General features: G+C 42.0%; 1 protein-coding gene across 1 annotated transcript; it reads right to left on the bottom strand.

Annotated features, from left to right (window-relative positions):
• Positions 1–523: 523 nt before the first annotated feature.
• Positions 524–14,160, bottom strand: LOC108680197. The gene is made up of 10 exons (XM_018168970.2): positions 13,696–14,160; positions 8,129–8,968; positions 7,039–7,140; positions 6,167–6,685; positions 5,762–6,020; positions 4,103–4,290; positions 3,375–3,485; positions 3,031–3,152; positions 728–1,092; positions 524–552 (listed from the first exon to the last, which is right to left on the bottom strand). The coding sequence occupies exons 2-10, from the start codon at positions 8,930–8,932 to the stop codon at positions 524–526; spliced, it is 2,499 nt and encodes an 832-aa protein (XP_018024459.2). The 5' UTR covers positions 8,933–8,968; positions 13,696–14,160.
• Positions 14,161–14,226: the final 66 nt, after the last annotated feature.

Genomic DNA, 14,226 nt, shown 5'->3' with positions numbered 1-14,226 from the left:
AGTGGTGTTGCAACAATTCCTGCAAATGCATGTATGGTCTTCGTGCTTTGATAATAATCATCGAATTGATTACACGCTTCCGTAGGGATTGACGTTTCCCTTTTTGAAACCTGTGAATCGTGGTGTCCGTTTTCGCAGTTTCCGGTCGATATCTTGGCAGTCATTTGGTTGGGTGTTTTCTGATTTTTATTAGAGAAAAAACATCTGCCTTTAGAGAAGAAGCATCTGCCTTCAGCAAAAGATACATTCTCTTCACCAAAATTATTGTTCGGATTGCGACTGACATGAGTGACATCAGTGACACTCTTAGAACTGTCAGTTCTGAAGTGATTAACTAAATTTTCGCAGTTGTGAAGTTCTTCCGATTCACCATCAGATCTTAGGATATTTTTCGTGTTTCTTTCATCCGGAACAACAGGTGAATTTTCTAGTTCATTCGGAGAATGTTTGCTTTTCTCTGCGTGACCTTCTGAACTACCCTCATCGTAAGAACAACTGATCGCTGAAGACGTTTGATTGTCTGTCAACAGAGCATATACGTCTCCTGCTGTACTGGACGATGAAATAGATTCCGAGTTTAGAGGATTTATAGGAGAATAAGACGACAAAGACACAGATCTTGCTGCATAGGAACATTCTACTGCGTTTTTCATTAAGGCCGTCTCAGCCTTTGAACCACAGTTTTGCTGTGTATCATCTCCCGTTTTCAATGTAAGTAGTTCAATACCGATGGCATCATCCTCATTCTTCAGTCCATGCGGGAACATGACATTTTCCTGAATATTTACGGTGTCATTTACCACGTCTGCGCCGTTCTCGGCAGATACTCGGCTGCTGGTCTCATTATTCACTGAAATGTTGTCTCGTTCGTCATGCATTTCAAAACAAAGTTTTCTTTCAAAGTCGTTGAGGTTCAAGCAGCCTTTTTCAGGCAGATGTGTGTTTACATGAGCCTCTTGGTGTGGTTTGGAAGTTAAAAGTGTTCTTTCAATATTTTTATTTTCAGGTGATGTTCGATTTTGACGGGAGCGCAGTAGTTGCAGAAGCTCCCAATTTGCAGACTGTAATGCTGCGTTGCGCTCTATCAGGAGACTGCACATAGGGAGAAGAATAATGATTATACCAAAATAATTTGATAGTTTTACTTATGGATATCAATGGTAAAATCAGATGAATGAAAATAACTATGCTTTTTTCAACTGATGATGGAGCTGGAATTCGAAATGTTTTCGATCAATAAATGATGGATTTGGGTAACTTCTTTTTTGCTAAATTTTTTTTTATATTCGCATGAGTAATAAACAATTTCTAAACCACCGTGTCTGATGTCGAAACGCATTACTAAATTTCTTATCTTGAGGCGAAGCTGCCATGGCTCCGCGCCTCCAAATATCCTCATGGGTGTAAATTGGAAGGCTTTTACTCCAATTTCGATCTGGCTGAAAGTATTCGGTTTTGAGCGGCAGCGTCGAGAGGAAAGATGACTCGTCAATTGCGGGAACACTCACTTCGGCGAGCCGCGCACGCATGCATAATTGAACGCATGAAGAGCGGGTAAAGTTTCTGGCTTAAATTGGCAAATGCCGCAGTTCAGGTGAATGACTTTACTTCCACTTGTTGGGACGAACTTTTTCACATTTTTTAGATCGGATCCACAGTAAACGAATACCGCAAAATAAAATCTAGGGCAATGTTTTATATGGATTGAAAAATGTTTGATGAAATCTCCTTAGTACAATAGCTCTGCCAGAGTGTAGCTATAGCTGATGTGAACAATTAGTCGCAAAAATCACTATTGAATGTACAGTATTTGTTGTTTTGTATACAGTTTTTGTTGGAATCGGATTTTGATGACACATTTTGTTATGATCACGAAACCAGGTACACATTTTTGTCGTAATTGCTATATGAGGTCATCACTTTTTGTTATAATCGCTATTAGAGGCCATCGTAACTAAGAAGCCCCCATTTTTTCTCGTGATCGAAATATGAGACCCAACTTCTTTCTTAATCGCTCTATGAGACCCCAATTTTGTCGTGATGGCTATATTAGATCCCCCCCATAAAAATCAACCCACTAGCTCCACCAAGTGGTTATGACGTCAAGAAACACGAATGCTTTCAATGAGACTTCCGCCCCCAGTCCCCAGCCAACAGCTCGCGTGCTCCGCTCACTCGATTACAGCGGCAACACGAGACCGCTTGCCTTGCGCCGATCATTCGGAATTGCGAGCGACACGAGTCATTACGATAGAAATTGTCATAAACGTTTTGAAACCTAAAACGTATTCATTAAAGATTTTAAGTAATGCAAGCTTTTTATTTAAGAAGAAGAGTATATCAGAATATTTGAAAATTATCGCTCAGAAGATTATTATAAAATCATCGATATGGAGGGAGGAACTTGAGTATTTTCGAATTTCATTTAGAGATAATAGAAAGTTTGCTGCAGTACAAAGCATCGAAGGCTCGGCATTCAGGTTAACTTTGTACAGGAAATAGCTTTGATTTATAGGTATGCGTAGATACAATTTATGACTTGTAACGCATCTATAGCATAAAAACTTGGTGCAGGAAGACAGACTTGTCAAAAAGGACGACAAATTCAAGGAAGACTGACAAATTCAAAAACTTTTTGCAGAATTCAAGTGCTGGTGAAACATTTTTTTTCGGTCGGTTAAAATTGTTGTGTTCTTTTCGTACGTAAACTCTAAATGAGATTTTCAGATCGGATTGCTGTACCAAGAAAAGAGGTGCACTTTTCACGGGTAAGACTATGCATCAAGGGTTTAATATCCACCGGACTCAATTTAAATGCATACGCATCTTCGATATTTTTTGTACGCTATAATATGTATAATAATATATTTGGCGCAGCACTTGCACTAGTTTCATGGCAAAAAATCCAAAAAATATTTTATTTTATTTGACAAAATGAATTCAATGAATGAGTCCATAATCTATAAAAAAGCAAAACAATTGTTTTATGTGACAATATAAATTCAATGAATGAGCCTATAGTCTACATACCGTCTTTCAGTGTTGACGAGCAGACGGTGTTTGAGGGGCGTCGTCTGTTCGCCTGTCTCCTGCAGCACAGACAGCAGGCGCGTCGCCCCCTGCGACCACCCCCGCACCCCCCACACCACCCGCTGCCACCACGAGCATTGATAAGTAAAGCTTTGTATTTATAAACAATGAAAATAAACATACAATATATTACTATTTGAGGCAATGAAATAGTTTATTCTCGCCGTGCTATTATTATTATTTAGAACGGTTATTATTATTTAGAACGTACCAAATATCAAATTAATATCAAATTATCTTAAATAATTATCATTAAATCGATCACTATATATACATAGACTCACAGCGGCAGTCTGGGCCAGGCGGCTGCGCTCGTTCAGAGCGTCCCTGAGACGGACGGTGCTCTGCTTCAGTGCCTCCTGCAGCTCTGCGCGCTCCTCTGCCAGCGCCTCCACCTGCAGCAGAATTAAAATTTTTAGCACATGAGGTAACACGTCCAACGTTACATCCGAAGACGACTCGGAGACCGAGGACGACGAAGGCGGCGCATCAGCGTGACCGGGGACTAGGAAGTCCCGAACTCATCATAAGGTCATAAGGTAATCCAGCTCAAATATTTGCCGACATCATTCAGATCGTTTAAGCTTAAATTTTCCCGAATTTGTTCTGATTTACGCGTATTGAGTCGAATTTTCCAAACCTGTTGCTGGAGTGCAGCGTTGCAGTGCTGCAGTTGTCCCGCGCACCTGTTGCTGCAGTGCAGCGTTGCAGTGCTGCAGTTGTCCCACGCACCTGTTGCTGGAGCTGTCTCTTATACACATCTAGATGTGTATAAGAGACAGGTGCAGCGTTGCAGTGCTGCAGTTGTCCCACGCACCTGTTGCTGTAGTGCAGCGTTGCAGTGCTGCAGTTGTCCTGCGCACCTGTTGCTGGAGTGCAGCGTTGCAGTGCTGCAGCTGTCCCACGCACCTGTTACTCTGTCTCTTATACACATCTAGATGTGTATAAGAGACAGGTCCCACGCACCTGTTGCTGGAGTGCAGCGTTGCAGTGCTGCAGTTGTCCCACGCACCTGTTGCTGCAGTGCAGCGTTGCAGTGCTGCAGTTGTCTTCCCTCTCGGACGAGTCTCTCACATTCCGCTTTAATTGCGCTCAGTTTTTCAGTCCACTCGACGGCCTCTTGAGCCGTCGGAGCGACGGACGCGTCGCCTCCGATTGCTCCTTCCGGACGAGAAATCCGCCGCTCTTCGTCGTCCGCATCTGGAGAGCAAAAGTTTTTCTGATCGAGAGTTTGGGTGGAAAGATGATCGCATGAAGTGCTTCAATTCGAGATTAAATGTCGAAATTCGTTTTAGCAGGACTGGTGAGACGTCAGAAAAAAGGATTACTTGTTGAGCGTTGAGTGAAAAACAAGCTTAGGTCTTAGATGAATTTAAATCTGATGATTCGGTAGTTCAATTTATGATTTCATTAAATTGATTTTATTGGTTTAATAATGGAGTTACTAAGAAAATAATAGCATTCATAACCACCAAATTCGAGAGAAAATTTTGAAGGCCAGCATATTTTTTTCATTTATTTCATATGCTTTTTTAAATATCTTGATCAAGACATTGGAATGAAAATTCCTCATTAAAGCAGGTCTGAATAATAAAATGAATCAAAAATTGAATCGTCTCAAGAAAATGATAGATAATACTTTCCAAGCTCGGTGAGAAAATCAAGAAACCGAAACAAAGGCGAGATGTTAAACTCAAGTGACAGCTCTGGGCGCGGCTAAGTGCTGTGTTGTACAGTCGGGCTACGAGTTCGGGCGATCAGCTGAAATAAGATATTCTTTTCTCTGCAAGAAGTAGGATCGGATCCTAATTGTGTGGAGAGTTGGAAGCAACTCGAGAAAAATGTTTAATAACTCTGTGAAACGCGGCACCTCGCTTCTAGGCCTTCTTCAAATGAATCTTGGGCATGTTAATATAAAGGTTCCCTGGCTTAGGAAATTTTAGGTTGATTCTAAAAACCTAAAAAAGCTGTGGACCAATTAAGTGATTTGGTTTTTTTAATAATTATCATACATTTATAATCACAACACATTTATTTTTACTCGCTCGCAAATTCTGTTGCACAACTGTGGACTTTTTGTGAATGTATTGTGAACATGTTCATTATTTAATTTTAATTATTTTTCCCATCAAGATCAATACCATAAGCTGACATTAGGTCCAGACGACAATTTCATCGGGCAGTGTGCCATTACTATCGAGTTGACCCTTGAAGCGGCCCGTGGTTCAGCGATAAATATTATAGAGAACAACCTTTTCCCTCGGCCGGCTGGGCGGAGGAAACAATGGTTTCATTCTGTGGTGGTTAATGCATCGAGGATTTAATCAGCCGGTAATTCGACCCTTGGTCCAGGCATAAACCATGTCAGAAACACGTGGTCGTGGCACAAACGTTTCAGCGGCCAGTCGATTCAACACCAACAATTCCACCGACCGGTGAACCTGGCACCAACAACTTCTCTGGCCTATGGGACCGGCATCAACGATTTCACCGACTGGTGCATGGTTCTCAAACCAACAATTTTACCGACTGGAGGTTCTCAACCGACAATTTCACCGACCGGTAGGACCGGCACCAAAAATTTCGCTGGCCTGTGGGCCCGGCACTAACAATTTCACCGGCCTGTGTTGGGCACCAACAATTTCACCGGCCAGGGCAAAAATGCACATACCTCCGGCGGTCATTGGGCATTCGTGGTCCAAGTCTCCGGTTTTTGTGAAGGCCGCGGCGAAGTCGAAGCCTGCGGTCGCGGTGGCCGCGCACGAAGGCAATATTGGCAGATCCTCTTCATCGGCGTCCGGAATCGCGTGACTGGAATTGTTTGGAGGCTTCGGCGTAACTTCGAGGCTAAGATGGCCAGCCCTTCCAATATTGGGGTCCTCGATTGAGCCATTCGCAGGCGCCTCGCAGGCCAGAGTGACCGCCGATGCCTTACGGTCGGAAAAACAGAACGAATTTAAGACCTCGCCGAGAAACCATTTGCTTTCATTGCGTGCAATAGATTATAGTGTATTTGCCCTTTAAACTTAAATAGTTTCTATAAGATAGTGTGCAATAATTTCTGAAGGATACTCACAGATTGTGGTGGATTGTTAACGCCGTCGCTGGGTCCTGTTGACGTTCCGTAGGTTGTTTCCATGACTATAACGTCAACATCCTCCTTCGTGTGAGCACTTTCTTTTCTGGTTTCTTCCATTTCAGCGTCGAAACAATTTAATTTATGCTCTAGATTTAATTTTTCCTCCACTAATACATTTAATTTCTCTTCTAAGTTGTTTTTTTCTTTTATGGCAAGCATTAATTTCTTAACCGCCTGCTGATTTGCCTGACATATCATTTCATTCTCTTCATTTTTTAATTGAATTTTTACATTCGCCTGCTCAATTTCTGCCTTCAAATAACTGCACTCAGCACTCGCCTGCTGAAGTTCTAACGTCAAGGACTTATTATTATCATTCGCCTGCTGGATCACTTGCTGCAGACGAGTAATCTCCCTCTGTCTGTCCGCTGCCAGACGCCTGATCTCCGTCAGCTGTCTCGCCTGCACGACTGAGGTCCCCTCCAGGCGACTGTTATCTTCCATCAGCTCCGAAATCTACGGGAATTTTGCCGAAATTGTTATTTCGAAGTACATTTATATTTATTTCTATTTATTGCATTTCTAGTGCATTTTATAAATAAATAAGTGCATAAATAAGTAGTGCATTTCTACTTATCATTCACCACCACTACCTCGTCACTACCACTACCTCGTCACCACCACTACCTCGTCACCACCACTACCTCGTCACTACCACTACCTCGTCACCACCACTACCTCGTCACCACCACTACCTCGTCACCACCACTACCTCGTCACCACCACTACCTCGTCACTACCACTACCTCGTCACCACCACTACCTCGTCACCACCACTACCTCGTCACCCCCACTCCCCCCCTCCCCACCTGCTGCTCCAGGGCGTTACACTCCGTCAGGAGGCCGAGCACGAGCGCCTGGGGGCCGTCCTCCCCGGGGGGTTTACTGCCCTCCGGTGAACCCCCACCTGCCTGGGGGGAGGGGGGAGTCATGACAACTGCTGCATCGCACCTGCAACATGTGATGATACCAGCACCTGCACCAGCCTTGCAGGTGTTGTACCTGCACCACCTGCACCATCACCCCTCTCCTTCGTGAGTGAAGACCAACAAAAACACAAGTACTTTTCTTCTTGAGTGAACACCGGGAAGAGTACAATCACCTTTCTTCCCCCACCATCACCACCACCACATCTACCACCATCACCACCCATCACCACATCTACCACCATCACCACCACCACCACCCCATCACCACATCTACCACCACCGCCACCACCACCACCACCACCACCACCACCATCGCTATGTTCGGCCAATATCCACCGCAGTTCACCACGAGGCCTGAAAACTAAATCCATCATTTAGGCTCGCTTGTGATAAATGATGAGACGGACCATTTATCATGGCAGATTTATAGGCGAATTTGGCACGTCTCATCGGCCTGTTAATTGCTTACAAAATACCTGAGGCGAAATTGCGTAGAATCAGTAAATTACCAATATAAAAAATCTCACACCCGACTATGGATATGGATCAAGAAAAGATGTAGGCCATTATTTTAGCGATTTAACACATAAGTGAACAATACCTTATAGAAGCCGCGAAAAATTTTGTGGCATATCTTAAACAATCGAAAAGGAATAGCATGACTGTTCGATTCTGGAGCGGTCGCCATCGTTACTCATATTCATGAATTATCCCACAATTCACTGAAAACACGACTTAGAAACAAGACTAAAATACGTAAAGGAAAAAACTGCAAACATTCTTAATGTATAAAATCGTTAGGCGTAAATTTCTGTTCAGAGTCTCGAGACTTTTCCGCTACATCTCAGGTCCCCGTCAGAATATTCCATTTCTTTTTAATGTAATCATCCCTTTTTACTTCCAATCATTCCAGCTCAAAATAATGTAAATCTAGACAATTTATTCCTTCCACTTCATTCACAATCCTCACCTCCATGCGGACACTCGATGTGGATGTCCTCCGCCACATCCTCGCGCGAGCCACAGGCACCCAGCCTTGTGTTATGCATCCACCTAAATCTTCCTCGGATTTTTCTACAGCATCCACCGATCCAACGGAAGTTTCTCTAGAAAAACTTCTCAAAAGATTTTCACGGCTCGATCTTTGCACAAAGTCAACCTCATTACGCGCTTTCTTATCGAACTTTTCAAACTTTTTGCATCCACTCCCAACTTGGACCATCGACCGTTCTTGTGTAGTGTCCTTGCGTTCTCCATTCCTTTCGACAGCCTCACGTGCACTCTTTTCGTCAATTTGAATAACTTTACCTTCATTATCATCCTTTTCTATTTCTCTGGTATATCTTGGTACGTTTCTGTCATTCTTAATTTCGTTTATAAATTTGACATCGCTAGAACTTTCGCCGCAGGTGCTGACTTTGCATTTGGTTTTGCAACCGTCACAGGCGCGTGCTTCATTGGTCTCATCGTCTGCATTAGTATCGATGTTCTTAACTCTTAAAGTATCTTGTTCCTTTTCTGCATTTAATTTAATTAATTTAAGGCGCTCTGACTCCAGATTCCTATCACTAAATCTTCTGCGTCCCAACTCATCTCTTTCATCGAATTCATAAGTCCCATGCTTCAAAAAGTCCCATTCTATTGCTTCTCGTCCCACTTGTGGCACGATCGTCCCGTAGTATGGCGGGACAATCTCAGATGGAGTAGGGACTGTCCCATATGGAGCATGGGTGTTCGAGTGCTCCATGTGCTCCATAAGAGCGGCGTTCTCCATACGTAAGTATTCGATCTCTTGCTTGCTCTGCTCGAACTGAAAAATTAAAACAACTTAGTTCTGTTGTGCCCTTTTTTCCTCTCTTGGAATTTCCGAAGAGATACGTACGCATTTTTCAGCTTGAAAATCTATCAACCGGCCAGTTGTCGGTGAAAAACAAACTCGTTCTCTCCTGATATTGGACACAACATTTCTAATTTTTACCAATTATCTCAGACAAAAATTAATCATACAAATAACTTACCAAAGTGTTGGTGGTGGAGGCAAATTAATATTCTAATTACGTAAAATCGTTTGGTCTAAAAGTCTAAAAAATAGCTTTAAACTAATAACACATTTCAGAATCATTTAATAAGAAAAATTGAAACTAAATTCATTAATCGTTAAATAAGAAAAAATTGCACCAGAGGAGAGGTTACATTTGTAAGCTGTCAAGCCGGACAGTTACGCCAATGCTTGATTTATAATCAGTCATGGGTGACGACAGTACTCTACTTAAAATCAGTTAAACGTTCATGTTCAATATTCGTCCAAATTTGTAAACAACGGTGCCTAATTTAATTTCATTTCTATCGCAGAAGAAGAATCATTGGTAATGGTATTGATTTCATACTTAAGATACTCGTATTAGTAGACAGTTCCATGACGAATAAACTTAGTAGCGAGGAGTCGTTGTGTTTAACACATTACGAATCAGTGTATGTTGAACGTTTGTTTATATAGGCGAAACGAGAAGTTCTGTTTGCTTGCTTTAGTTGTGAACTCTTTTTGTTAACCTAACCGGTGTTTGCAATCTCATTCCAGGCCACTTAAATATAATTTCAAATATGAGGAAACAGGTTTCTACCTCCAAACTTTTCCTCAAACCGTTTATAAATCTGAAGCTGGTATAGCCATGCCAAGCCAGGCATATTTCAATCTCAACTCAAGGGCAAGTTAGTTCAAAGCAAAGGTATTAATATGACAGCGGTTCGCAACACTCTAATGTGGTTAAGCAGGTTAAGAAAAAGCAGGTATGTTGCAACATTCATATTACACATGAGTACAAATACAACACAGGGCTGCTGCCTTGGGGCCGTACTTTCAAAACTCGCTAAGTGAACGTAAGCACTTACGCTCTATTTTCTTGTCTATGATTGGTGGATTTTGCTTGAAAAGCCGTCAATGATTGGCTGATGAACTTACGATCTCTTAACTTTTTTTGAAAGTATAGGCTCTGGTCTCTATATAGCTGCTCGCTTGCACATTAATGACAAACTGGTTAACTCGGCTGCCTGATTAATCAACGTTAAACAATTATAAAAATAACGCAGTTAATGGTCGCCTGAAAAATATAACAACTTTGGTACAACAAAATCGATACATTTATACAAATACACGAACAAACAAAATACAAGGAGGAAAAATTTATAAATTCTATTGACTCAAAATTTGGTGTTATTTCATTTCATGAACACGTGTCCTTCATATTTGATAATAATTAAAAGCTCTGCAAAATAACATTTTTCTTGTAACTTGAGAACAACGCATATGAAGGCGAAAAACAATTATAAAATATATAAGTATTAATCACCGTAATAACTCCATATTATTGGAGACACAATCAATGCTGAACACGATGGAGATGACATAGTAAATATAATTAATGGAAAAATCACGAGAACATGTTTTTTTTGTACTGGAAATGATCATCCAAAAACACAAGACATTAATTAAGGCGACATAAGCTTGACGCAAAACTTATTAACATCACGCAACGGGGTTATAAGGACAATAGATTTACTGGAAGAAGAGATTCAGGTACAAGACTACGCTCGTGTTAAAGCTGTCAGTAACGTCGCAATTGATAGTCACTTGATTTGGAGAACTTTAACGCAACACTGATGTAGATATTGAGAGATACGCGTAACTTAAATGGATGTCGAGTAGATGGCCACCGATGGCATGCGCATCCACGAGCACTGATGGCATGCGCATCCATGAGCACTGATGTCATGCGCATCCATGAGCACTGATGGCATGCGCATCCATGAGCACTGATGGCATGCGCATCCACGAGCACTGATGGCATGCGCATCCATGAGCACTGATGTCATGCGCATCCACGAGCACTGATGGCATGCGCATCCATGAGCACTGATGTCATGCGCATCCACGAGCACTGATGGCATGCGCATCCACGAGCACTGATGGCATGCGCATCCACGAGCACTGATGGCATGCGCATCCGCGAGCACATCCACGAATTGGCACGTTCAACAGACGTTTAATTACATTACTATCAAGTAAATCCAAGTGCCAAGTTACTTTTCTACTAAAAATAACACCAATTTACAAATTCCCCGGATTTTAATTATTTCGAGAATCACTCCAGCTATCATCACGACTGTACCAAGTTTCGGTCACGGCAGGCCCGATCGAATCTAAAACGTACGCCGCTATCCTAAAGAACACTGATTGCTGACACGACTATCAACTTACGATACTTGACTACTATTTATTGTTCAAATCTATTTACCACAGACATCTAGGCTATACGGAAGGCATAAATTGCAGGTCCGTTAACTATTAAAACATATTTCTATTGTTTAGATGGCGCATAAAACATCTTGTTGAGCTAGCAACCAAGCACACGATGACACACCCCGGATACCCTGAGAGAGTCGGACTTTTGCACACACCAGACGCTCACAAGTTCGTGGCGATGTTCAGAAATAATATGTGTTAGGGAGATCTGAACGCCGTGGCGGTAGATTGTGTGGCAAGTGGCATATGAGGCGTGTGTGGCAAGTGGCATATGAGGTATGCGTGGCAAGTGGCATATGAGGCCTGTATGGCAAGTGGCATTTGAGGCGTATGTGGCAAGTGGCTTAATCACCAATCGACCCGAGGAAGAACTGCTAACAATCAGCCTTCAAAAAATACTTCATTACTACATGTGAAATAATATTTACATTATATTAAATATTGCGCGGATATTGAGCAGCAATCGATAAGTTCAATCGATAGGTCGATCTAAGAATTTTACACCGAACAGAACCGATGGCTTCTTCTTTATTCAAAAATCAGACTTGCGCTATAAAACATGAATGGATTGCATTTAATTATTCATCTTTCCTGAAGGAGCAGGACTAACGCCTTGTTGACGTTTGTGCCGTACCGTATTTCAAGCAAACGATTCTTCAACTAAAGTTAATTCGGTACATTTAATGAATTGTTCGATTAATTAATTGTTCAAATTATTTATTTAAATTTGTTAGTTTGATAATTCAATTAAATTTTGGAAATGGTAAGGTTCAGATATCTAATATTTCCCCTTGCTTGGCATATAATGAATTGTTCAATTAATTAATTGTTCAAATTAATTATTTAAATTAGTTAGTTTGATAAATTTAATTTAATTTTGGAAATGCTAAGACTCAGACATCTAAAATTTCCCCCTGCTTAGCGTCCGGCTTCCTGCACGGGATGACATAGTCGCGCGGTCGTCGGAAGAGTTCAGGTCCGCGGTAGCCACTCCGCATTGTCAACAAACTTGGATGCAGAGTTTCGTGAGGAACAACTCCGTTCGTGGGAAAAATATTACCATTTAAATTCGGTGCATGAATATCTGGTGACAATGACGAATGATTCGAGGCAAACATGGTGCCATTCGCAGTCGTGTTGCTTGCCACAGCACCGTTGTGTAAAAGTAAAGAGTTATTGATGTATTCATAATTTTTGGGTGCATAGGATGGATCATGGCTCGACACACTCGAACCGTGCGGTGAATATGGAGAAGCAAGAGCATCGAAAGAATGACTTTGCTCACAGCTCAGGGATAAGTTTTGAATGTCGTGCGCAGAATTGAGATTGTCGGAATAGATGGGAGTGATGGCTGGGTAGTCGAGAGAGGGGGCGCGGTAAGGGAAAACATTGTTGTTGATGATGCCCTCGGTGTGCTTAACCTGGAACATCGCGACGCTGCTTGCAACTACACACTCTGTGTTAGTATCATTAGCCCTCAAATCGTTGCTTACATATTCATAAGGTGCAATGTTAGGGTCTAATTTAGTACAGTTGTTGATAGTTTCAACACCGTCATGTTTACTTGAAGCAATATCATCTTTATTTATAATCGGCACATTAGCTGGTAATCTGTCACAGCCACTAGGAAGCTTTTGTCCAGCCCCATTATTCATATTACTAGCGTCACCACATTCATGTGGTGCAGTCAAATCTCTTCGAGATTCGACGCAGTCACTGCCGTGACATTCATACTCGTTTGCAGTGACTGTCACAGGCTGAGGCTGAGTAGTGATGGGAGCTTCTGAACAGCTATCGGAAATTTTATTATTTAACACTTTAGGTTTTGTGGGAGCTATGGACGCGCTAACAGAATTTGTTATCTCTGAATTAGAATCTTGCTGTTTGAGTTCCGTAACAGAAACATTAGTGATAGTATGAGGGATATTAGATGGCAGTTTATTTATTGGAGGAAATTTGGAGGAATTTTGTTGATATTCAGAAGATTTTGTCAGACATTTCTCGTTGGCAGCGTTGCCAACATAACTTGAGCCTGACGTAAGTGCTGCGTTAGTATCGGACGGTAATTTAAAAACTTGGCACTGAGTGTCGTCATTATTCATCGTCAAGAGACCATGGTCAGGAGTCGTCTGCCGTACACTCTGGTCATGGGTGAGTTGGGTGACGTGCGTCACACTATGGGACGTGTTAGTGACAGGCAGCACAGGACGATGCTGGGGGCTATGATGGAGACTCACTTCTTCGTCCAGCTGAGCCCTGAGGACGTCGCACGTCTGCTTCGTCGTTACTAGCGCCTCCTGCAGCGACGATATCGTCACGCGTTGTTGCGCCACCTGCCCACGTCGACGTTCTTAATGTTACGTCGATTTGTTAACTATGTCAAATTAAATAAAACAATCAGAAAACCGACAAAATTTGTGGAAAATTGAATGCATATAAACAAAAAAAATTAATGGAAAGTAAACAAAAATTTAAGAAATGGAATTTCTTTAACCCCACACAAGCAACAAAATCCAGGCTACCACTGACGAAAACTTAAACAAAATTACCACACACGAACATTACAAGCCAAACGATCTCCGAAAACTAAACCTTACAGACGAATTTGAATATCAAACGCAGGCAAACACCAAAACTCAAGCTACCACAGATGAATACCAAAACTGAAACAAAACCGGCAATCGAGGTTTTGAATAACCCATTCTTGCATACAATTTCGGACTGCAGTTTAGAGGTTAACAGGTCGCTGTTACAGCTCAATCGTCCCT

Source organism: Hyalella azteca, unplaced genomic scaffold (genome assembly GCF_000764305.2).
Source record: "Hyalella azteca isolate HAZT.00-mixed unplaced genomic scaffold, Hazt_2.0.2 contig5178, whole genome shotgun sequence".
Taxonomy (NCBI): Eukaryota; Metazoa; Arthropoda; class Malacostraca; order Amphipoda; family Hyalellidae; genus Hyalella; species Hyalella azteca.
This window is presented reverse-complemented; position numbering and strand designations above follow the sequence as displayed.

What these genes read in the sequence shown, in the direction of transcription:
- LOC108680197 (XM_018168970.2), bottom strand. Translation starts at nt 8,932, where the DNA reads ATGGAGAACGCCGCTCTTATGGAGCACATGGAGCACTCGAACACCCAT. An exon ending in ACGCTGCACTGCAGCAACAG is followed by an intron (nt 3,486 to 4,102) that starts GTGCGTGGGACA and finishes ATTCTGCTGCAG; the next exon opens with GTGGAGGCGCTGGCAGAGGA. An exon ending in GCCTGGCCCAGACTGCCGCT is followed by an intron (nt 3,153 to 3,374) that starts GTGAGTCTATGT and finishes TCGTGGTGGCAG; the next exon opens with CGGGTGGTGTGGGGGGTGCG.